The sequence below is a fragment of the Microcaecilia unicolor genome, chromosome 7 (genome assembly GCF_901765095.1).
Source record: "Microcaecilia unicolor chromosome 7, aMicUni1.1, whole genome shotgun sequence".
NCBI lineage: Eukaryota > Metazoa > Chordata > Amphibia > Gymnophiona > Siphonopidae > Microcaecilia > Microcaecilia unicolor.
This window is the reverse complement of record NC_044037.1, coordinates 216690894-216715502: the sequence shown is the minus strand read 5'-3', so window position 1 is coordinate 216715502 and position 24609 is coordinate 216690894. Positions and strand designations below refer to the sequence as shown.

General features: G+C 42.0%; 1 protein-coding gene across 2 annotated transcripts in view; it reads right to left on the bottom strand.

Moving 5' to 3' along the window:
* Window positions 1-1741: 1741 nt before the first annotated feature.
* Window positions 1742-24609, bottom strand: part of CWC22 (CWC22 spliceosome associated protein homolog) — a 201057-nt gene continuing 178189 nt past the window's right edge. For both annotated transcript variants that reach the window (XM_030210141.1, XM_030210142.1), the window contains exons 19-20: window positions 17279-17457; window positions 1742-2231 (exon numbers count right to left, since the gene is read on the bottom strand). In XM_030210141.1, coding sequence (XP_030066001.1) covers window positions 2002-2231; window positions 17279-17457 — 409 coding nt within the window. In that variant the 3' untranslated portion in view covers window positions 1742-2001. The remainder of the gene's footprint in view (window positions 2232-17278; window positions 17458-24609) is intronic.

The window sequence follows — 24609 nt, the reverse complement described above, 5'->3', positions numbered from 1 at the left end:
TGGATGGGGGCCATGTACCGTACAATTCTGAGTGACAACCTCCTTCCCTCCGCCAGGGCCTTAAAAATGGGTCGTGGCTGGGTCTTCCAGCACGACAATGACCCAAAACATACAGCCAAGGCAACAAAGGAGTGGCTCAGGAAGAAGCACATTAGGGTCATGGAGTGGCCTAGCCAGTCACCAGACCTTAATCCATTGAAAACTTATGGAGGGAGCTGAAGCTGCGAGTTGCCAAGCGACAGCCCAGAACTCTTAATGATTTAGAGATGATCTGCAAAGAGGAGTGGACCAAAATTCCTCCTGACATGTGTGCAAACCTCATCATCAACTACAGAAGACGTCTGACCGCTGTGCTTGCCAACAAGGGTTTTGCCACCAAGTATTAGGTCTTGTTTGCCAGAGGGATTAAATACTTATTTCCCTCTGCAGAATGCAAATAAATTCATATACTTTCCACAATGTGATTTTCCGGATTTAATTTGTGATGTGCTATCTCTCACTGTTACCAATAACCTACCCTTCAATTATGGGCTGCTCATGTCTTTGTCAGTGGGCAAACTTACAAAATCAGCAAGGGATCAAATACTTATTTCCACCACTGTATATGGGTATTTTTATGCATTAGTGTTTATGCCTGCTACTGGGCAAACGTTCACACCTTCACTGTGGGCATGATTTCTGCAGGATCTGTGCTACTATTTTTATTTTTTGTGTCTTTATAAAATAGGTGCCATCCTACTCAAATACCTAGGTGACCTCTTATTAAATCACCCTCTTAAGGTACATGGCATTACATCAAGATCACAGAATTAGTGCTGAACAGGGGAAATCAAAGTGAGGATTTACAGGTTCAGAACCTCTGACCTCTACCCTACTTCTGAGAACACTGTTAAATATGGATCAAAGTTAGTAAGTGCCACACTGACACTTGCTTCTAATGCTTTCAACCCTGTATCAACCACTGCTCTGATTTTTCCTTCAATTTTGCTTAGATTTGTTCTGTGATGAAATAGAAGACTGAAATAAACACTTCTCTAACTACTCAAATTTATAAGAATTGCAAATTTATATGTAAGCACTGAGGAGTTTAGCAGAAGCAATTATCTGGGTAGGGGCCAACTTGTCCTCCAGTGAACTATCAGTACCCAGACACTGTCTGTTGCTGCTGCCTCCTCCTTCCTGTTGACAGCAGTGAAAGAGCTCTTCCACCAACAGAGGTCACTGCTGTAGAATATAATCTATCAATACACTCCCAGTCTCTAATTTCCTGACATCCATAAAACATAAACCTGGCCTCAAAATACTTCAATTTCAAATTTCTGTACTACACAACACATCTCTAGTACCAAGGTACAAGGCTCTTCACGAACCATAGTAAGAAAGCCCTGCCACTGGAAACACTGACAGTGGGATGAGGTTTGCTTGAGATGAATGCCACATTATACCTTTTAAAGAACACTACAGTGTACAACTGAATAAATATATACATATAAAGTCTGTTTTCATATAGCTAAGTATGACCATATAGTCAGGGGCTCTAGAAATTCTTTTCTTCACAGGCCTGAGTTATTGTTAAAGGCACTCATTTTTCATTTACTTGTCCATTATTAGAAACTGTAGAACACACTTTCTTTTCAAGATCTAAAATACTTTTCAGCTACACATATATAGGGTTTAAAAATCAAAAAGATGAAAAAAATGTAACAAATAACCAAAAATGGATTTCTATTAAAAAAAAAAAAAAAAGCAAATCTTCCCCAAATGGATTTCTGTAAATATCTTACTGAAGTTTGCAGGAAGGTTTATGGGTTTCCTGTGCTGTATATAGCTGCATTTATACTGCAGGATACTGTACAGTTCTCTGTAATACAAAGCAAAATAACCATCTAATACACTGTGAGATGGTTCACATACAATTTAGTGAGGATGTACACTCCCAGATTTTTACATGCAGTAAAAGATCAAGGAATTTATTTTTAATTTTGTTTAAAAAAAGTACTTTCAGCGAGATAGAAGAGATGAACGATGAGACATCTTGGGGTGCAGGCCATAGTCAGAATGACGTTTTGATTTTCCTGACTTTCTTCTGCTATCGCTGCTGCTTCTGTGCTGTCTCCTCTCTTTCTTTTCAGGCTCTTTCCTTTTACTGGCCTGCTTTCTGCTAGATGCTTTGTGGGACTCTTTACTTTTCTTTTTCCTTTGGTGTCTGTTTCTTTTCCCCTTAGATGCATCTGAAAGTGCAGCACAAATAGTTTGTTTAATGATAATACAATTATTGTGAAATTAGATAAAAAAGAAATACTTTCTATAAGAATTCTCTTAGTGCATTTTGGTAACATAATTCAAGTTCTAAGCACATGAAGTCTTTTTAAGAGAAGAAAACTGAGATTTGATTCCAAGTAGCTGGAGGGAGATGTCCAAGAAGATGGAAAAGTAGTCAGAAAGCACTGCCTGCGTTCCATTTCCTTTGTAAGTTGTCACTGCATGGAACTTGCTGGCAATCTACCCTACTCTGGGAAATCTCCCAGCTAATAACATATAGCAAGAATTACTACTATTCCCTCTTGGGTTGGTGCCATTCAAAGAGTCAGTGCAGTTACGTGAAACACGGAACTTCTATTACCTGCACTGCTCTGGCAATATTGATAGTTACACACAATGCAGTCTTGAAGTACATGGCAAAGGACTATGACAGATAAAGTAATTCAGTTCTGTTATCTCTTAGAAAATGCATAAAAGCCTAGTCTAAGGATCTAGGAGTGAAAAACTGAGCCCACTCTCTCAACTTCCTGTCACCCTCATCAAGGCCTAAGAAAAGGGATGAAAGGAAGCGAAGACACAAGTTTTAAGAGCTTTTCAGATACTGGCTCCTGTGTCTTGGGGGGTTCCGTCTTCATGGTTTGCTGCAGATCTTCTAGGGCCTTACTAAAGCTGCTTTCCCATTCTCTGCCCTTGGGGTGGTGGGGGGGGAGGGGTTACTAAACCCAATCCATCTACCCTTCCCTTACCCAGTTGCTCTCTTATTCTACCAACCTGTTCTTGGTAGTGTCTCGCTCTCAATTCTTCTCCACCCCTACCAGTCTCCAGTAACTGGCCTCTGGCTCAGAATGAAGTGCTGAGCACTTCTATATGGAAAATCCCCAAACTGCGTTTCCTGCTCCTTGGGTTTTGCTGGAGATGTGCAGAGGCATTCTCATATCCTCATTGCTTAAGACGTGACATCTAGAGGCTGGATTCAGGATCCAAGTTTGCAACACTGCAGAAGGAGCCTTGTTGCATGCCTCTGGCCTATGACCCTCATAACAATAACCAGACTAGATATATTAAGAGGTAGAGAAAGCTGGGATAACAAAATAGAGGAAAATCCCTTGACAGTTATGAAAAGCAGCTCATGCCGCTAGCTAGAAGTACAAAGGTGGAAGAGGAAACTACTACTTTGACTTGCAGGCCAAGCTTCTGTTCTCTTAGCCATCCAGGGTTGGGGATGTCCCAGCAACAACATTCACAGTCCGCAGAAAGAAGGAAGACTAAGATTACTTAAAGGCAATGCCTAGTGGCCATACTTGGTGTGTGCCTGTTATGGTGCTTCAGAGTGGAATGGGCCATGGAGAGAACAGCATCACTGTAATAGCTACTAGGAGATACCTTTTTAAACAGTGAAAGGTTAACTCTACCTAAATTGGGAAGCCCAAAGAAGTAGAAAAAAACTGCTGAGCAAAAACAGAATGCTAATGATATTAGGGATGGGGTTATCTTGGGAAAAGGAATTAGCTTTCCTTGGTATTACACTATAATATAAAAAGTAGATCTTTTTCATTTTTGTTTTGAACTGGCAAATTTCTCTTGCTCCTTTGAAATGGTGCCATGACATTGCATTTTTATTAGCTTATGGCCACACAAACTTTATCTTACCATAGTACCACTTTGTATTTGTTCTCACCAGATTTGGCAAACGCCTCTGCAGTACCATGTAAGCCACATTGAGCCTACAAATATGCGGGAAAATGTGGGATACAAATGTAATAAATAAATAAGGAATTGCAGAGCTTGTAAAGAGCAATTATCTTCTCTAGAATTAAGATTTGCGACTCTGAGACACTACTACTACTACTTGACATTTCTAAAGTAGAAGACAATTGTCCAGGTTTGGAAATACCAAATGTCCTTACTTGTGAAGGTGTGCAGCTACCACAATGAGGCACTTAGAAAAACACAATGGAGGCTGAAGAATGGCCAAAGGGAAGGACTCTGTACTGGAAATGTTTGAAGACTAAACCTGAGGTATTACTTGTTAAGATAGATTGGAATATGCGTGCATGCATTCTTCAGATACAAGGTACACGTTCATTCTCCTTTGTTGAGCAAAGAATGGAAGAGATGGTGGCCATTCTAAAGGTTAACTGTTGAGTTCTCTGTGACTGAATATATGGCACATCCCTTATGTTTCTTCTGGAATGAGAAAGTGCCTTGAGAATAGAGAGTTGCACGGGGACAGAAATCCTACCCATCCCCGCCCGTCCCTGCTGGAATCTTACCCGTCCCCACCCATCCCCGCTGGAATCTTACCCATCCCCACCCATCCCCGCAAAAATTTAAACCATCCCAACCCGTCCCCACCCGTCCCCGCAAGAATTTAACCCATCCCCACCCATCCCCGTAAGAATTTAATAGTACATAAAAGAAAGTTCCAGTCAGCTCCCTTTCTGGATTTGAGCCACAGCACTGTAGGCAAGGAAGGAACGGAAGTTGGAACTTGGAACACTCTGGTGCGCACATGTAAGATTTGTCTCTGATTCACTGGCAGTGTGTGCTGAAAGGTCGCCACATCACGCGCCAGTAGGTCAGGTGACATCTGATTCTCGTGCCTGTGTCAGAGCTGAGGTCTGTGCACCAGCCTGGGAGCAAAGAGGATTAATAGTAACATAGTAAGTGACAGCAAATAGACCTGAACGGTCCATCCACTCTGCCCAATAGTCACACTCATGATCAATTCATCATTAAATCAACGAGTGTGATATTATATACTTGATTATGGTCTTTCTTTCGTGTTTCTGGAACAAAGACCACAGGAGTCTATCTGGCCCCATCCTTATGTTCCAACTGCTGGAGTTGCCATCAAAGCCCACTCCAGCCTATTCATGTTCTCATTTGTGGAACACAGACCGTAAAAGTCTGTCCAGCACTGTCCTCATGTTCCAGCCACTGAAGTTGCTGTCTAAGCCCTTTCCAGCCCATCTTACACTAGATTGCCATGTATGAGACACAGAACATACAAGTCTGTCAGGTATCAGCTCTAGTTCATCACAGCCAGAGTCGCCATCTAAGTGTCACTTGAGATATCCACCCACATGCAGCCATTTAAAGTTAGCTTTTATATAACTTCCATTTTCTAATTAGAGATCCTCTGTGTTCATCCCACGCCTTTTTGAATTCCGTCATCATTTGTGACTCTACCACCTCCTTAATGGAAGACTTTCCACATTTATGCTGTTAAAGCAAGGAAGAAGAGGAGGAGGAGACAGCACTCAAATAAATTGGTATTCGGTAGATGAGAGGCTAGTGCAGGTGCAGCTTACACTTCCACGGGAACCCCGCAGAACTGCTTCCATCCCCGCGGGAACCCCGCAGAACCGCTTCCGTCCCCGCGGGAACCCCGCAGAACCGCTTCCATCCCCGCGGGAACCCCGCAGGAACTGCCTCGGGTTCCGCGGGATTCCCGCGGGGACGGAAGCCGTGCAGCTCTCTACTTGAGAAGAACTGAGAAATTAGGTCTTATCTAATAATTTTCTTTCAATCAGTTCTTCCCACAATTCCAGAACCTGCAGTGAGGATAATACTCAGAATAAACACAAAAACCTTAAACAACTTGCTAACCTCACACTAACCAGAAGAAAAAAATGTGTGGGCCTCTCTGGACAACTTGTACACAACAAAAGATATGCAGGAAGCACCACAAGTTCCAAAACCCTACATATCAAGCAACAGCCACAAAGAACTCTATCTTTAGTGTAATGTCTTTCAAGGAGGCCTTCCAGAGTGTCTGAAAAAGAGGCTTCTGCAGAGCCCGAAGGACTAAATTAAGATTTCAATCTGGACATGGTGTATCCATACTGCTCCCCAAGAATCAAACGATATTCAGGTGAGCAACAAGACACATTTTCTGTTATCAGCCCCTAAAACAGGCCAAAGCTGCAACCTAAATACTAAGTACTGCCACACTGGGACAGATCAAAGTGGCAACAGTGACCAACAATGGCCAATCCAAACACAAATACCTGGCAAGATCCCCAAAAAGTTCAATACAAGTTATGCTGCTTATCCCAGAAAAAAAAAATCAGTCAATTTTCCCCAAGTCATTTTAATAATGGTCTATTGGCTTTTCCTTTAGGAAGCCATCCAAACCTTTTTTAAAACCCGCTAAGCTAACCACCTTTACCACATTCTCTGGTAACGAATTCCAGAGTTTATACGTTGAGTGAAGAAAAATTTCTCCATTTCGTTTTAAATTTACTACTTTGTAGCTTCATCGCATTCCCCCTAGCCCTAGTATTTTTGGAAAGAGTAAACAAACGATTCACGTCTACCAAGTTCCACTCTACTCATTTTATAGACCTCTATCATATCTCCCATCAGCTGTCTTTTCTCCAAGCTGAAAAGCCCTAGCCACTTCAGCCTTTCCTCATAGGGAATCGTCCCACCCCCTTTATCATTTTCATCGCCCTTCTCTAACTCCACTATATCTTTTTTAAGATGCAGCGACCAGAATTGAACACAATATTCGAGGTGCGGTCACATCATGGACTGATACAAAGGCATTATAACATCCTCATTTTTGTTTTCCATTCCTTTCCTAATAATACCTAATATTCTATTTGATTTCTTAGTCGTCGCAGCACACTGAGCGGAGGGTTTCAACGTATCATCAATGATGATGCCTAGATCCCTTTCACGGTCGGTGACTCCTAACGTGGAACCTTTCATTACGTAGCTATAATTCGGGTTCCTCTTTCCCACATGCATCACTTTGTACTTGCTCACATTAAACGTCATCTGCCATTTAGACGTCCAGTCTCCCAGTCTCGTAAGGAACTTTTAGAGATTCCAAAGCCAATCCTTTCTGAAGGCCTGCCTGGAGAAATACTTGGCTGTGTGCAATATGAGCAGAGAAGGGAGAAAAGTCCGCACTCAGAACACCAGCCCTCAAATGTCCTTCACACCCTCGCATATGCAATGGATGTAGAGCTTTCCCAAGCCAGAAGCAAGGTAACAATGACCGAATCAGAATAATCTTTTGTCTCAAACCAGCCCTTTCAATGGCCAAGCCTTAAGACCAAAGGGAAACGGATCCTCCATGGGCACCAGATCTTGCTTCAGTAGGCCATGCACCTGCAGAAGACGGAGAGGACCCCCATCCAGCAGTCAAATCAGCATACTATGACCTCCTCGGCCAGTTCAGGATTATAATTATTCAACCTCAGTGCAAGGCGATCCTTCTCAACACATGGCGTACCATGGGCCAAGGAGGGAAGACATACAAGTAGATGCGTCTACGGTCAGGGCTGCAGTAAGGCATCAATCCTTATTCTTTCCAACAGCTGAAGAACTTGGGCACTTTGGCATTCTGTTTCATTGCCATCAAGTCCAGAAGCGGAGACCCCCATTGTTCCAATATCAGCTGAATACCCTGGCTGGATAGTTCCCATTCTCCTGGGTCCAAGGAGTACCTGGATCCAGTAATGTGAGCTGCCAACAAACAGAGAAAGTTTTCTCTGCCCAACTGTAATCAGGTCCTGAATGTCAGAATGCATCAGGAAGGCCTTAGAAGGACATCTAAACCCCCTCATGATGAAGACAGGGTTCCTGATGCTGAAGTACAAGGCTCCTCAAGCACTACCAGTGCGCCTCAGAAATAAGAGTACTGAGCTCCTATTTATGAAACAAGCTCAGTACTTTCTGGCCATCTCCCTCTTCTAATGGTTCCGTCAATGATGGCTCCTTTGAATAAACCGAGGCCACATCAGACAAGGAGGGAGAAGAAGAAAGCCTCATCTGCTCACTTCTGGAGGTCTCAGGAGCTGGAGGGCAGCGGGGCAAGAAACTGAAGCATCTTGGAGTGGAGAAGTGGCCTAGTGGTTAGGGTGGTGGACTTTGGTCCTGGGGAACTGAGGAACTGAGTTCGATTCCTGGCACAGGCAGCTCCTTGTGACTCTGGGCAAGTCACTTAACCCTCCATTGCCCCATGTAAGCCGCATTGAGCCTGCCATGAGTGGGAAAGCGTGGGGTACAAATGTAACAAAAAAAAAAAAACTCCAACTGTCCCTGCTTCAGTCAATAGGTCTGGTGTAGGAGCAATATAAACTCTGGAGAAAACAAAGATCCTGATGCAACTGAATGCTCCGTTGGGCCCTGAAGTAGTAAAATGGTGGCTGTGCTCCACGTGTGATCATACAAAGGCTGTTCCTCACTAACAGTTGGTCCTGACAAAATGGTGCCCATTCCTGCATCAAACTGCGCACTGGCACTGCCGGACAGCCTGAAGTCCCCAGTACATTCAGATGCTGTGCCAAATCCGAAGATGTGCTGCCACCGACCATTTTCTCTGTGTCCTACGGGATTCCCAGCTTGCACGCACTACAGCACCATGATTCCAGCCGATGGGTCCCACAGCTGGAACTGCTTAACTGCCTCTGTGGGAGTCGTTATTCATCCCATCATAAAAACACTGCATCGCGTGGTCCCAAGCAGTGAGTGGGGATCCCTCCCCTGCACCACCAAGTAGAACTTGAAGCCCTACCTGTGGTTCTGAGTCAAACTTTAGTGGGACTTACCACTGCTGGCTGCTCCACCCAAGTTCAAGTCTCCAGAAGTCTTACCACAGATGAGACAGAATCAAGACGTACTCTGGGCTCTTCAGTAAACCTCTTTCCTTCTCCTCTCTCTCTCTTTGTTTTGTAGAGACTGGACACGAGAAGCATAAGTCAAAAGGAAGGCCACTACTTATGTTAGGAAGGGATCACCTGCTTAGGTTGAGCTCTCTCTCTCTTTGTCTTGGCCTTAGGCCAACAGTATATTGAGCAAGTTAAGGTTGTTTCTGATAACAGAATCTTTTGTGGTAATAATGACTGTATTTGTATTGGTTGAATAAAGTGCACCTGGCAAAGGTAGCCAATATGGAGGATTAAACTGCTGGCAGATGCTGAAGAGTGGAACAATGGTCTTCAATAATTTCCACCATTTCTTTTACTTCCTCTCTAAAGAGGAAGTCTCTAGTACACCTATAAAATTATACCTATTTAACTATTCCCTCACCTAACTGATAATTACAAATATATCATCCAAAGATCACTTAGCTTCTTTATCTAAAAGAAAACATTCTAACTGAAAAGGATCAAAGAAAGTATAACTTAAATCAAAGACCTTTATTATGAAACTGCAGGGGAACTTAAAAAAAAATGTTGCCCCTACAACAAGCATGCAAGATTTTAATTGAAGAAATGGCTTTCTACACAATTGTGTGGTATGAGCCGCATCAGGAAATATTTGAAGTTTACCTCCACAAAACAAATAATCCTTTTTCTTAAATAAGACCTCAAAATTAACACTGTACTTTTTAGGCACCAAAGAGAACAAGAGGGTGGCTCGCTCTGTGAAATTGTCCTGGGAAGTTTCCAAGAACTGAGTTAAATTAAATGGTTCCTCTGGACACATTACATCATCCCTCTTGAAACTCTGTTTTACATTAGAAGAAATATAATAGCACACGGAAATCAAAATATCAGATTCTGGTATTTTCACCATCACTTCTTTTACTTATTTCCTGAACAGGGAGTCTCTAGTACAAGAAATATCAGCTAATCAGGAACGGATATCTTTCACAAGCTGGAAACTTGCAACCATTTTAGGTATTGGGCTGCAGTTGCAGAAACAAAACCTTTGGCCAAGGTTTCAAAGGCATCATAAGTTGCCCTGATTAGGTGGGTACCAAATTCATTATGTTTGTTTATTGGGCACTTGCTATTCTGCTCTTAGTTCAATGGCAGCAGGGCGGTTTGCAATGCTAATGTATGGAAACTAGCTTCTCTCACATATAGAGTACTATATAGAGTTGGTGAGCAGCTATTCTTGCAGACAGCACAGCTCCTTAAAATACTTTCTTCTCCAAATGACCCACCAACCAAAAATCCTTTCCAGGGGGAGTATTAGAAAAATCTCTAAATTTTGTTGTCTTTCTCCATAGTTCTTTCAGCACTACTGAAAAGCTTGATACCTAGACCTTGTTAAATCCCGGAGATGGTTGGATAGGTTGAATAGAGAGTATATTCTGCCACATAGGGAATTGCTGGTCCTTAAGCATACCATGCACAGCTTAACTGTTGTCTTAGGGGCCTCTATATACTTTAAAATGTCAGACATCCAATCTAGGTTCCTCTTCCTGCTGAAGGGAAAAATGAACGTTATTAGTCATTTATTGACAAATTTTGGATAGGAAATGTCCTCATATGGAGACTCATATTATATCACATCATATGCTATGAGTGTGGGTGTTATGTATCTCTATGGGGGAAGGGAAAACATCTTAAGGTTGAAATTAGAGAGTAAAACATATTTAATTAGCAATATGATTGGATTGTTAGTTTAACTGTTATCATACTGACTGTGATGAAGCTACCATAAATAAAACCAGACTATTGGCATGGTAACGTGATATTGCAGAATAATATAACTGCCTAAATGTGATAGGCATGGTAAAAATTGCCAACTGCCCTGGTTGTGCTGCCAATAGAGGACAATGAAGGAGTGTAACCTGCACAGAGTGGCAGGAGAATCTGGCCACCTTGCAAGGGGGACTGGATGGACCATGCAGGTCTTTATCTGCCATCATTTGCTGTGTTACTGTGATGGTGGAAAGTGGTCAGATGAAATACCTGTAGATTCTTCCTCCTCACGTACCACTAAAGACAGCTGACCACCAAAAGGATCTAGGGAGACTCTCAACATTAGATGAAAGTTGGTTCAGAGAGAATGGAAGAAGCAAGCAAGCAGGTTCATCCTCTGAATCTGAAGATGAAACTAGGGTCTGAATAAGTTGCTTTTCTATGCAGGGGTAAGGCCAGCGGAGTGGAATGGCTCTCTAATGTAAAAGCAAGTGCCTTGAGTGAATCTCTACATAGATGGTTAATAAAGCCCAATAAATAAATAAAAATAAATACCTTAGAAGTCCATAGCATGGTGGGGAAGGAACATCAGATAGATTTTTGAAATAGTCCTTCAGAAAGGGTGCAAACATCTTTTGAAGAAGAGTGAGAATGCTCAGGAAGCTGGAAAGATGTCAACAAGTAAACCTTATCTGATACTGTGACTAACACCAGTGTATTAGGCATAGACCATTGTGCAAAGGACTACAGTGATATAATTGTCTGTGCTGAACAGGCCTTTTGCAGTAGCGTTGGGCAGCTTAAGCGGTACTAGCACTGCACTGATATTTATGTGAATGGAGTGAGTCTAAGCGCCTCTTCTTATTGGTAGAAGAATCTATGATATGCTTCTGCCTCATCAGCGTTTTGGACGATATTGATGCAAGCTGCCTCAGATCAGGCATCTGCAGGTACTCCAGAAGTGGCTACATTGGGAGCATGAATATTTTAAGGGCATCTGCCCTCTGGGGGACTAGACGCTTATGGTCAGTTCTCTATGGAAGATTTGTGCCTGGTCTGCACAGGAGTAGTTGATTTCTGCGTAGAAGAGGTCCTTTGTTAGATTTTTCTAGAAGCACTTTCTTGAGCATCCACATGTTCTCTTAGGTGATTTAGATGGTTGCTTCATGCTCTTGTTGACATTTTAGAACAAAGTTTACAGTCAAGACTGAGGAACAAGAGACACTTAGTATATGCATCAATGTTCTGGATTTTATTTCCACAATATGGGCAAAGATGAAATCCCAATTTTGGCAACATAAGAAAAAATAAGAAACTAAGACAAACATGATGAAAAAAAGTGTTGAAAACAAACATGGGAGAGCTTTATTTCATGTTTGTTTGGGTACAGTGGAAAAAAACAAAACTGAAAAGCAGATGAGACCACTGCACACTGGAAGGGCCACATGTGCTCAGAACGTTACACTAGAGTTCTCAGCTCTGGGAGGAGATTCATGTGGGCACCATCGAATGACATCACCCGCCTAATTCAATCCTGGCTTGTTAATGAAATAAAAGATATCCAATGCACGTCAGTTCTATAAGCAGGAGCTTTTAGTGTATGAACAAAAAACATGAGATCAGTAAGAAAAAGTCCAGACCAAAATTCAAATCCAAACTAATTGCCAATTAAAACACATTCAATCAATTGTAAGTATAGCTAAGGTACTTATCTGTCGCAGGTGTTCTGTGAGGACAGCAGGCTTTATATTCTCATAAGTGGGTGACGCCAACCCGCTTCGCGCGGACTGGGATTTATAAAAGTAAAAACATATCTTTGTGGAGCACAAGACACTCTCCACCGTACATGTGCAAGTGCCTTCCTGCCCGCCGCATGAACGTGTCACCTCAGTTTTATACTAAAGCAAAAACAAAGTAAAAAACAAAAACAAAGGCGATAACTCCAAGGGGAGGTGAGAGGGATTTTGAGAATATGATTTATATGATAAATCTGGTTGACCTCCCAGCAAGAAACATGTCTATTTTTGCGAAATTACCTCAACCTGCACTACCCCAACTGTAAAGGTCTCAAGTACAAAACTTATTATGGATCCAATTTCTCCTTTTTGGGCAGCCAACTCCGGAACGCCCTCCCTAGACCTATCCAATCAATCTATGACCATTTACCATTCAGGAAAGCACTAAAAACACATTTATTGAAGCAAGCCTACCCAAAGGACACAGATTAATCTTATTAAACCATCTACCTAACATATACCAACGAGACAACGACATTACCTCCCTATCGCCTATCTCTACCTACCCATCCATTCTATTACTATGTTATACTTAATTTCTTACCTTATCTAACAAAATTCTGAATTACGTATTACTGTGTAAGCCGCATTGAACCTGCTTTTAGTGGGAAAGTGCGGGATACAAATGTAATAAATAAATAAATAAATAAATAAATAAATATAAGGCCCAAGACACTGTAGACACCAAGAATGGGTGTCTTTCCCAGAGACTGTACGACTGCACTGGGTACAGTGCTTAAAGCCACTGGGAACTTTCATGGACATGAAAGGAAAAACTTCCTCGGCTAAATTAAACGAATCGATGGTGCCTGAAAAAGGGGCAAGGCACGACAAAGAAGAAAGGGAAAGTTCTCGGCCAAGGTCAAGGTCTAAACGTGACCTAATGATGACGAAAAATAAAGGAAACTTAGAAAAGAGGAAAATGAACTAAAAACATAAGGGAAAACAAAGAAAGGAGGTTCCACAACAGGAACACAATAATGAGAGAAAAAAAATGTATGAAAAATTGCCGAAAGGCACAAAAAAAGCTCTTTAGGACCGAGTGGCATGAGGAGACAGCAAAAAAACCATGGTAGAAAAAAAGAACTGAGAAGACTGCATTCACATGGCGGGCGGGAAGGCACTTGCGCATGCATGGTGGAGCATCTCGCACTCCACAAAGCTCTGTTTTTACTTTTATAAATCCCAGACCAGGCGACGTGGGTCGGCATCACCCACTTGTGAGAATTAATAAGCCTGCTTGTCCTCTGAGAAAATCTTTTGTCGGTCAGAATTACTAAGATTTTGCATTGCATGTGAAATATTTGAAATTACCTCTTGTAGAAGTTATATTTAGGCAGCTTTAATTTATAGCTCATGGAGAAAAATAGACATTCTACCTGTTTGGATTTTTTCTTTCTTCACTATTGTACTGATTTTATACATATACAAAATGCCTCTATTTATAGAAAGGAAGTAGAGAGGTGGTGCTGACGTAGATGCATGGGTTTTTCGGAACATCAATATATCACTTTCTCTGCACAGCAACTGCTAACATAAAAAGATTTCTAAATACAGTGTTACTGCACATCACAGCAATATCCAATGTACCACTTAATTCATCATAAGGAAGGACAAAAAAATTGCTCACTGCTGAAATCATACACTAAATCAAATTAATTTCAAACCAGGAAGCTTACCAAGTGCAGAATTTCATGCTGTGCCATCAACTACATGAAGCACCAAGTGTTCAAGAAACTAGACTGCATCACAGTAGCATAAGGATTTTAGAATACCAATGTTTATTATACTACCATGTCAAACGTAAGGTTACATTAGCCATCTGACAAGCTTTTCAAAAAATGACACAAAATACAACACACTGCTTTCTTGCTAACCTTCCTGCCACATTGTCAGCAAAAATACACACCAGTTCTCAGAGAGATTTCTCACAGCATAGGGAAAAACAAACAAGGACATGCACAAAGCATACCATATGCTGTTAACTGAATTTGAAGGAATTCTTTTTGCACATTTTAACAGACATTACAAATCAATAAAAATATAAATCTGTGTCTCTCATTTTTCCAATACTGGCCACTTTCTTTGTCCCTTGTACCCTAACCAACCATCTTTGGTAGCCTAGCCTGGAAAAGAATTTAGAATCTTTATACTGCAATAATCTTTTATTCAACTTATAAAGACATTAATAGTATGGATAGCATGCATAAAGAGGCTAGCAAATTTAAATTTAATAATTGAGAAAGTCCAATCTAAGAGACATACCTTGTTTCAACTGGGTCTTGCAAGCACAGAGCGATAGAATGACTTGTCCAGAGTCCCACAGAGTCTATGGCAAAGGAGTGTCTTGAACTGTTACTAGCCCCCCCCCCCCCCCCCCCCCCCGATATTCAAAATTATTTGCAAACTGCTCCTGGCCAGTTAAATAGTGTTTAAACACCTAACATAGCTGTTTTAGGCATGGATAAATAGCAGGCCTAACTGACTGCTAAAAAGTTAACTGGCTATGCCGATATTCAGCGCTAACATTTTAGAAGCCATAAACCCGGATATTCAATGCTGGTCGCCACATATGGTCTGGCATTAAATATCCAGGTTTAGCAATGGCGGCAGACAGCACATGCGCTGCTCGCTGTCTGCTAGATACTGGGCCCCAGGACTTTAACTGAATCAGAGATCAATGCTCTAACTACTAGAGCAAACTCCCTGTTTATTGTAACATACTATGATACATTCAAGTAGATTATGCATATTATAAGCAACTGGACACTCCAAGATTTGGCCAGCATCATCTTTTATAGGGGTCAAAGACTACCACTGAGGCAACAGCTCCCGTCTCTCCTTCCTTCACTGGGATGAAAAATGGAGGCAACAAACAACAGTGGAGCTAAAATATGGTTTGCTGTGGCACCATTCACAGTACTTTAGTCTTAGCTATAAGGCCAGCCCAAAAGTTATTTTCTTGAAGGGGCTCATATTCTATTCTATTTGTTATGCTGCTATGAATAAAGCTATCTAGGCATGGATATTACTTATATAGAACAAAGTTTCAAGGCCACTGTCCCGAACAGCTTACAATGTAAACAGGTTAATATTGAGAAATAAGTAACTTGATAAAAGAATATTCATCAAGGTCAAAAAAACATAAGCGTTGACTTACTGGGACAGACTGAAGGTCCATCAAGTCTAGTATCCCTGTTTCCAACAATGGTCAATCCAGGTCACAAGTATTTGGCAAGATCCCAAAACAGTACAATACATTTTATGTTGCTTATTCTAGAAATAAGCAGTGGATCTTTCCAAATCCATATTAATAATGGCTTATGGCCTTTTCTGTTAGGAAATTATCCAAACATTTTTTAAACCCTGCTAAGCTGTTGTTACCACATTCTCTGGCAACAAATTCCAGAATTTAATTACACACTGAAATATTTTCTCCAGTTTGTTTTAAATGTACTACTTAGTAGCTTCATTGTGTGCCCCCTAGTCCTAGTATTTTTGGAAAGAGTAAACAAGCGATTCACATCCAGTTCCACTCCACTCAGTATGTCATAGATCTCCATCACATCTCCAAGCCGCTTTAGTCTTTCCTCATAGGGAAGTTATCCCTTTACCATCTTCGTCGTCCTTCTCTGTACCTTTTCTAATTCCACTATATCTTTTTTTGAGATGTGGTGACCAGAATTGCACACCGTATTCAAGGTGTGATCATATCAAGGAGCAATGCAAAGGCATAATAATCTCATTTTTTAAATTTCCATTCCTTTCCTAATAATTTCTAAATTTTATTTACTTTCTTTGGTGCCACTGCCCACTGAGCAGAGGGTTTCAACATAGCATAACGATGACACCTAGATCCTTTTCCTGGGCAGTGACTCCTAATGTGGATCCTTGGAACATGTAGCTATAGTCTGCGTTCCTCTTTCCCACATGCATCATATTGCACTTGCTCACATTAAACGTCATCTGCCATTTGGATGCCCACTCCCAGTCTCGAAAGTTCCTCTTGTAATTTTTCACAATCCTCTTGAGATTGAACAACTTTGAATAACTTTCTGTCATCAGCAAATTTAATTACCTCACTAGTTTTTCACATCTCTAGATCATTTATAAATATATAGATACAGAATGGGGGGGGGGGGGGGGGGGGGGGAACCTTGGAGACAAATGTCAGTATCATCTCAGCTCTAACATTCATCTAGGCTCTAATGGTTTCCATACTAATCATCTAGCACTTGCTTTTACTTAATGCTATGGTAGTAGACTGTAATGTAATAAACACAGAACTGACTGTAATGCTCTAAATTGAACATTATAAGCACCCCCATAGCAATCCAGGGAAGAAAATGAAGTGGAAGGAAGATTAACATGGTTAGATTAACACAAATAACTTTGATAATGACAACATACAGAGATGAAAATTAATTAAAAAGGTAACTGGAATTATTGTTCATTTAAAACCAATTTATTTTTAAGCATTCTCCAGTGTAATACTCCATCTTTACGGATAATTACCCAGAGAATAATTACTGCTCTAGGTAATATATTACAATAGAAGACAAAATATGAGAAATTAAGCACAAGTTTCTTTTCTTTGATAATTATTACATCATACCGTGGGCCAAATGCAACAAATCCAAATTCATTGTACACTGATTAATAGAAGCATGAAAAGGTATTATGCCATTTTTCCCCTTTATATTTAGGGCTATGGTCTGAATCTGATCAATTCTATCAATGAGAAGAATCCCTGAAATGTAGATGGGTAGCACAGCCTCTGATTTTTGATTCTTTTATATATATATACATTAAAATCTTTGTAAATACCTGAATTGGAATTACTGTCACTGTTGGAGGAACTGTCACTGGATGAGCTGGAGCCATCAGAATCAGAGTTATCTGAATCTGAGGAAGATGAAGCTGAGGAAGAATCTGAAGATTCTACATCCTGTTTTTGGGTCATAATCATCTTTGGTGCGTTTTTCAAATGCTCACGTAATTCATCGCTGATCACGAGAGAAAGAATACAAAAATAAATGACAATCAACTCTCAAGCAACATTTTGAGATAAACATGAGCCTCTTAATGGAGGAAGTTTAATAAAGGAAGGGGTGTAGTAGTTATCCAAATCATTCCTGAAAGGGTCTGTCAATAGATCACATTATTATCACATTATTAATACATGAGACAGCAATATACAATTGTATTAGCATCTGTCAATTTTTTGTGAGCAGGACTACTGCTCGAAATTGTGGCTGCCATTTTAGAGTGGGGTTCCCTCCTGCCTGATGGCCCACTTGACCACCAGAGAGGTTAAGGTAGGCCCGGGGTGTGTGTGTGTGTCAGGGTCGATTGGAATTGTGGAGGTCTTGTAACAGTGGTGGGGTCATGGGAGGAATCAAAATTGGAAAATTGGTGATAGTTGGGGGTGGGGGGGTTCAGCGAGTGGAATCACCAATTCCTGTATGCAGGTCCGGGCTGAATAGTGACCGGCATAAATCACGCCAACAAACTCTTGGCCAGTCAGCCCCAAATATTCAATGCGGGTGCCCGGATAGGGCCGTGCATTGAATAATGGGGCCTAATTCAGCTGGTGCTGGTTAGTGTCTAAAAAAAACCACTGCCACCACCTGAATATTTACTGGCTACTTTTATTTATTAATTTTTTTTTAAAGAGATCACTTAAGTGATATTATTGTATTTATAAGTACGCAACCTAGAACCTACAGGCACTGGACTCAGGGCAAGGCAGCTCAATGGCACTAGTGTGCTATGACTTCCCTGAGATTACAACTGAACTAAATGGATCATACTCAATATACTGTGACATAAGAATGAGGCTCACTACTGTCATGGTATGGGCAATTTTAACATCATTAACACAGAGAAGATCATATAAGGAAACTAAAAGGAGAGGAGGTGGTCCAAAATGGAGACACAACCACAAGTCAATAAAGGATTTTTATTTGGACCTGTGGTTGTCTCTCCACTTAGGGCGACCTCTGCTCATTTTGGTTTCCATGGGCAAATGTAATCCATTTGGAGACTTTGCCCCTGAGGGGGGGGGGGGGGGGGGGGGGAAGAAGGATGACAAAACACTAATTCTAAGTGTAGTGGGAGATGAGGAAACATGGATTGTGAGTCAACAGCTTTATTATCTGTGGCAGAATTCTGAATAAATGTGTACAGATAGTTCTGAAGCTATTGGGTTAAGACAGAATGCAGTCATGATGATTTTATAAGGCCAATTTTTTTGTGCGAAACTAGGCTAAAAATATTCACTGACATAGCAATGTGTTTAGATCACACAAATGTCAAATTCTCTTATGCTTATTGAAAAAAAATTATATAAATGGATCTGTGACTGTCAATCTGTGGACACAATAACTCCCCAAAGGACAGAACGTCACTCCCATTTTTATCTTGTGCACCAAAAATTTAGTATCTCAGATTAATTTGAAAACTAACAAGTAGGGAAAGCATGTTGTGCTGAGTTGTCTGTGTGTATCTGATTCAGAGGAGGGGAGGGAGCAGCTGGAAGGTGGGGTAATGTTGGAGGTTAGGTTTAGAAGGTAGTTTTGGGATGCATGAGTATTTGTGGTGAGTGGTTTTGGAAGGATGACACTAGCTGGGATAGCTGTGGGGAGGGGGTAGATTTGGGAGGATGGATATTTGGGGATGGTAGGGTAGTTATGGAAGTACTGGGGACGATGGGTAGTGGTGCATTTAGTATTGGAGTTCAGTTAGTTGGGTAATGATGGATTAGTTGTGGGGGGTGGGAGTACTTGGGATGATGGAGTGAGGGTGGCGTTAAGTCAGGGATGACAGACTAAGGATTGCTGATGAGAGTGATTAGTTGTGAGGTGTAGTTTTGAGGGATGGGAATAATTGGAATTATTGGGTAGCTATGGGGGTAATTTTAAAAGGTAGGGGTAGTTGTGTGAAGGTAGAAATTTCTCCTTTCAAACTCCTTAACTGCTTTAATTCCCTATATCTACGTTTCTGCTTATGCCATTAAAAAAAGATAAATAAATAAAAAAAAGGAGGGAGTTTATGCGTCTGGAACAATCTGGCCCATTTTCAAAATAAAAAAAAATCAGAAGGTGGCAGAAGGAGTTTTTATCTCAAACATATCCAAGTTGCAATTTTCAACACCCTGATTTTAGACATTTTGCTCCACAGTTTGTGCAAATTTCAAGGGGGGCGTTTTAGGAGGGACATAGGAGGCACTTTTTTTTTTTTTGCAATAATGGAACAAACTGAAAACGTCTAGGGGATATGATAGAGATGTTTAAATACCTCAGTGGTTTTAATGTACAGGAGGTGAGCTTTTTTCAAATGAAGGAAACCTCTGGAATGAGAGGGCATAGGATAAAATTAAGAGGAAATAGGCTTAGGAGGAATCTAAGGAAATACTCCTTTACAGAAAGGGTGGTAGATGAATGGAATGGCCTCCTGGTGGACATTGTGGAGACGAAGACTGTGTCAGAATTTAAGAAAGCATGGGGTAGGCACGTGGGATTCCTTAGGGAAAGGAGGAGTTAGTGGTTACTGAGGACAGGCAGACTGGATGGGCCATTTGGACCTTATCTGCAGTCATGTTTCTAAAAAGTGCATAAATGACCAATTGATCACTAGAGGGATTATGGAATAACCCCCTTAACTCTCAAAGTAGTCAATGATCCCCCTCTCAGCCTCCTAAGATGTGACAGTGACAGCACATACCAGGCTCTATGACAGTTTCAGATATGATGGCCACTCCTATTAGAGCAGCAAACAGGTTTCAGGAGTAGCCTAGTGGTCAGTGAGTTGGACCATATTCCACTCTAACTGGTTTACTTGTGGTGGAAAGTGTGAGCCCTCCAAAACCCACCAAACACTTACTGTATCTACATATAGGTGATACATGCAGGCATAAGGGCTATTGTTGTGGTGTACAGTAGGTTTTTGGTAGGTGTTGGAGAGCTTACTATACAACAGGGGTAACGGTGAGATGTGTACCTGGGCCCTTTTACGTGAAGTCCACTGCAGTGCCCCGTGGGTGCTCCACTGCTCTGCTGGGATGTCTATGTGGCCAGTCTACTAAGAATGCTGCCCCCCCCCCAATACATCCCCAAAATCAGATTTAGACATATCAAAAATGCCCCTCTCATGCCAAATTTTATCCCACTTTGTTACATTTTCAGAGATTTGCTTTGCCCCCAGTCATACAGATAGACATTCTTGAACCCTTATGTCGAATCCTTTCCATTGAGTTGGAAACAACAAACATCAGGTCAGATAAACTCTCTCAAAAAAATCTAGATTGCTTTCTCTGGGAAACAGGGGCTGTGGAATGTTGGTAATTATTTAAGTGCCCTCTCTGTCCAGTAGCTGGTTACAGGCAAACAGACCGGGAGATAATATGGGGGAGCAGCAGATAAAGGTTGGTGTATCTCTTTTCATTTCACACCCCCCATATCAAAACCAAAATCAAAGCACTGCCCCACATCCTTCTCCATCATAGTCAGCACGCTTGTCAAATCACAAATTCACCCAATACCCCCACCCACAAACACACAAGATTTATCACTGCTTGAGTGTGTAATTTCTAAAGTTTAAATCTAGATCAGAATATGAAGTGTTTTATATGAAGGGGGAGTGTGGTGAGAAAGCGAAGATGCTTATTTGGAAGATCTTGCAGGCAATGTCCATGTTGAGAGACCACTCATGTGGTTGAAAGACCCTGCTCAGTCAGTCAGCCAGGCTGTTGGATTTGCCCAACAGGTTAAGTGGCTTTGAGAAGCATCCCATGCTGGGCTGCCCACTGCTACATCTGGATGGCCTCCTGACACAGTGGTGTAATACACTGCAACTTGATTGTCTGTTTGAATGAGTACAATTTGGTGGGACAGCTGATCTCTGAAAGCCCTTACAGTGTTCCAGATTGCTCGTAGCTTCAGGAGGTTGACCTGAAGATCTGATTCCTAAGCTGACCAACCTCCCTGAGTGTGAAGCCCATCCACATGAGCCCCCACCTCAGGCGGAATGCATCAGTTGTCAGCAGCTTCTGGGGCTGAGGAATTTAGAATGAAAATCTCACAGTCAAATTGGATCGAATTGTCCACCAAAGTAGAGACTGAACCCTCAGATGACATTCGCTAGGTTCCCCGAGCTTGGCACCATTGGGAAACTAAGGTCCACTGGGCAGTTTGCATGTGAAGATGTGCCATGGGCTTGACACGGATAGTGAAGGTCATGTGGTCTAACAATCTTAACATCTTCCGAGCTGTGACATACTGGCTTGCTTGGACCCAAGTGACAAGAAGGATAAGAGTTATCTGCCATTGGCGCAAGGAGAAAAGCCCATGCTTGCTGAGTGCCTAGCAGGGATCTGATGAGTTCCAATTGCTGAACAAGATGGAGATGGGATTTGGGGTAGTTTAAAACAAACCCTAGTAACTCCAAAACTCAAATAGTTCTCTGCATGTACTCCTAAGCACAGATAGGGGAACACATGGGACTCCCAAGTCTGCATAGCGATGCAGCGACCAATGCAAGACACTTGGTGAAAACCCTGGGAGCCAACGAGAGGCCAAAAGGTAGTGATGTGAAGTGATGTGTCCCTAGCCAAAATCAAAAATACTTCCTGTGACCTGGAAGTACTGGGATGCGATTGTAAGCATCCTTCAAGTTCAGAGAGCATAGTCAATCTTTTTCCTGAACCATGGGGCGCAGGATGCCCATGGAAACCGTCCTGAACTTTTCTTTGACCATGAATTTGTTCAGGGCCCTTAGGTCTAGGATGGGACACATCCCCCTGTTTTCTTTGGCACAAGGAAGTACTTGGAATAGAATCCCCGCCCTTCTTCCCCTTGTGGAATGGGCTTGTCCGCATGGGCCTTCAGAAGGCGGAGAATTTCTCTGCTAGTACCTGCTTGTGCTGAGAGCTAAAGTGAGATCATCTCAGTGGGCAATTTGGGGGTCGTTGACACCAATGCAGAGGCCTGATATATCTTCCATGCAAAAGAATCTAGGGTTCTAGTTTCTCTGCCAGGGGGCACCGAAGCATAATCCCTAGAACTCCTGGCTGTCTTGAGCATGGATTCCACCACCAAGGAATGATGAGGCAACAGAGGCTTGTCAAATCCTGTGGAACTCTGGATCTGATATATGGTGTCTATCTTCTTGGGCAAGCCAGGGACCAACAGAGGGGACTCCCAGTTCTTCACATGAACATCTTTCAGGATCCAATGAAGAGGGACTGTCACAGTCTCTTTAGGAGGAGATTCATACTCCAGAACCTCAAACATTTCAGCCCTGGGCTCGTCCTTCACCTCCAAATGAATAGGAATAGCAGTCACCACTTGCCTAACAAAACCTGAGAAGCAAAGGCAATCAGGTGGAGACTTTCTCCTTTCCTCTGGAGGAGAGGGGTCAGATAGGATATCATAGGACTCCTCCTCTGAGAAGTACCATGGATCCTCATCAGACTTCCAAGAGTGCTCATCGGTGATGGCAAAAAACCCCTCATGGGAGGGTTGAGAACGAGCCTGCCTCAAAACAGAGAATCCATGTCCTTGAGAAGGGCATTGAGGAGCTGCCAGTTCCATCCTCGACTCCAGCAAAGCTTCCACCATTGATGTCAAGGGAGTGCCAATACAGGTGGAAGCAATATTGGTGCCACACGGGATACTGGTGTTGGAGACCTCACAATAGGCTGAGGGCCTTGTGGGGCAGCAGCAAGAGGCACAGATGGTGCAAACATTCCAGATGCTGATGCACACTGGTGTAAAAACCCCATCAAGAGCTCAGGGAACATGGCCTGGATGCGCTCATCGAGACATTGCTACTAGCACCATGTGTCGAGGGGGATCGATGCCGATGCTTCTTGGCCTTTGCCCAATGCTGGTCATCGATGTTGCTCGGTGCCGACAAGGAGTGCTCCAAAAATAAAGGAAACTTAAACGAGGAGAAAATCAAACTACTGTAAAACGTATAGGAAGGGGAAAGGAACTTTTCCTAAGAAAAGAAAAAAAATAGGGGGGAAAAACCCCAAAGAGAAGGCATAAATCAAAAAAAATAATACTCATGCACCAGGCGCTGTGAAGAATGTGAGACACTCACAATCTCTCCTCACTGCGGATGAGAAGAGATTGATGGTCCCACGCTCTCATGGCAAGAAGGCTGCGAGTGCTCTTAAAGGGGAAATGGGACTTGATATGCCGCCTTTCTGTGGTATTTTGCAACTACATTCAAAGTGGTTTACATATATAAAGGTACTTATTTTGTACCTGGGGCAATGGAGGGTTAAGTGACTTGCCCACAGTCACAAGGAGCTGCAGTGGGAATAGAACCCAGTTCCCCAGGATCAAAGTCCGCTGCACTAACCACTAGGCTACTCCTCCACTCTAGTAGCTTGTTTAAGCTCTGCACTGGGCGACGTGGATGATGTAATCCACATGTGAGAATATGGTCAGCTTGTCCTCGGAGAAAAGGGAGTTTCTAGAATGGAGTCCTTGCAAACATTCCACAGTGTCAACTGCCTTCCATGAGCATTATAATCCTGTCTAAGGCCACAAATATGCAAGGAAACACACACACACAAAGAGACAAACTGTGCTTTCCAAGCTGCTCCCCAACACCTCCCATTTACAATACATTGGAAAAAAAAAACATACCGAAGCAGAGTGTATACACAATATATAATGCAATCCCCCCCCATCACTCCTCTACATTATCTATGTTGATAAGCATTCCCAAAGCCATACCTCTACATTGTTTCCCCACTTCTTTAGTAAAAGCTGACTTACATACAGTAGCATGTGGCTAACTTCAAAATATGTGATTAGCAACAAAGCTGACATTTCAACTAAAATAAACTGTCCTATTTCCATATCGGACAAAAAGGGACTCTAAGGGCCCTGTTTACTAAGCAGCGTTATAGGCAAGATAATGTTTTGTACGCACGTTAACCATGTACGTGCCTACAATATCCCTATAGGCGCCTACATGGTTAGTGCGCGCGATAAATGTAGGCGCGCTAAAAACACTAACGCACCTTAGTAAACAGGGCCCTAAATGTTCAAGGGTTATTCAGGGCACAGTTTGAGCATAGAATTAATGGATGCAGAAATCTGAATTAAACTAATGTATGGTTCAAAAGTTATTAAGTAAGG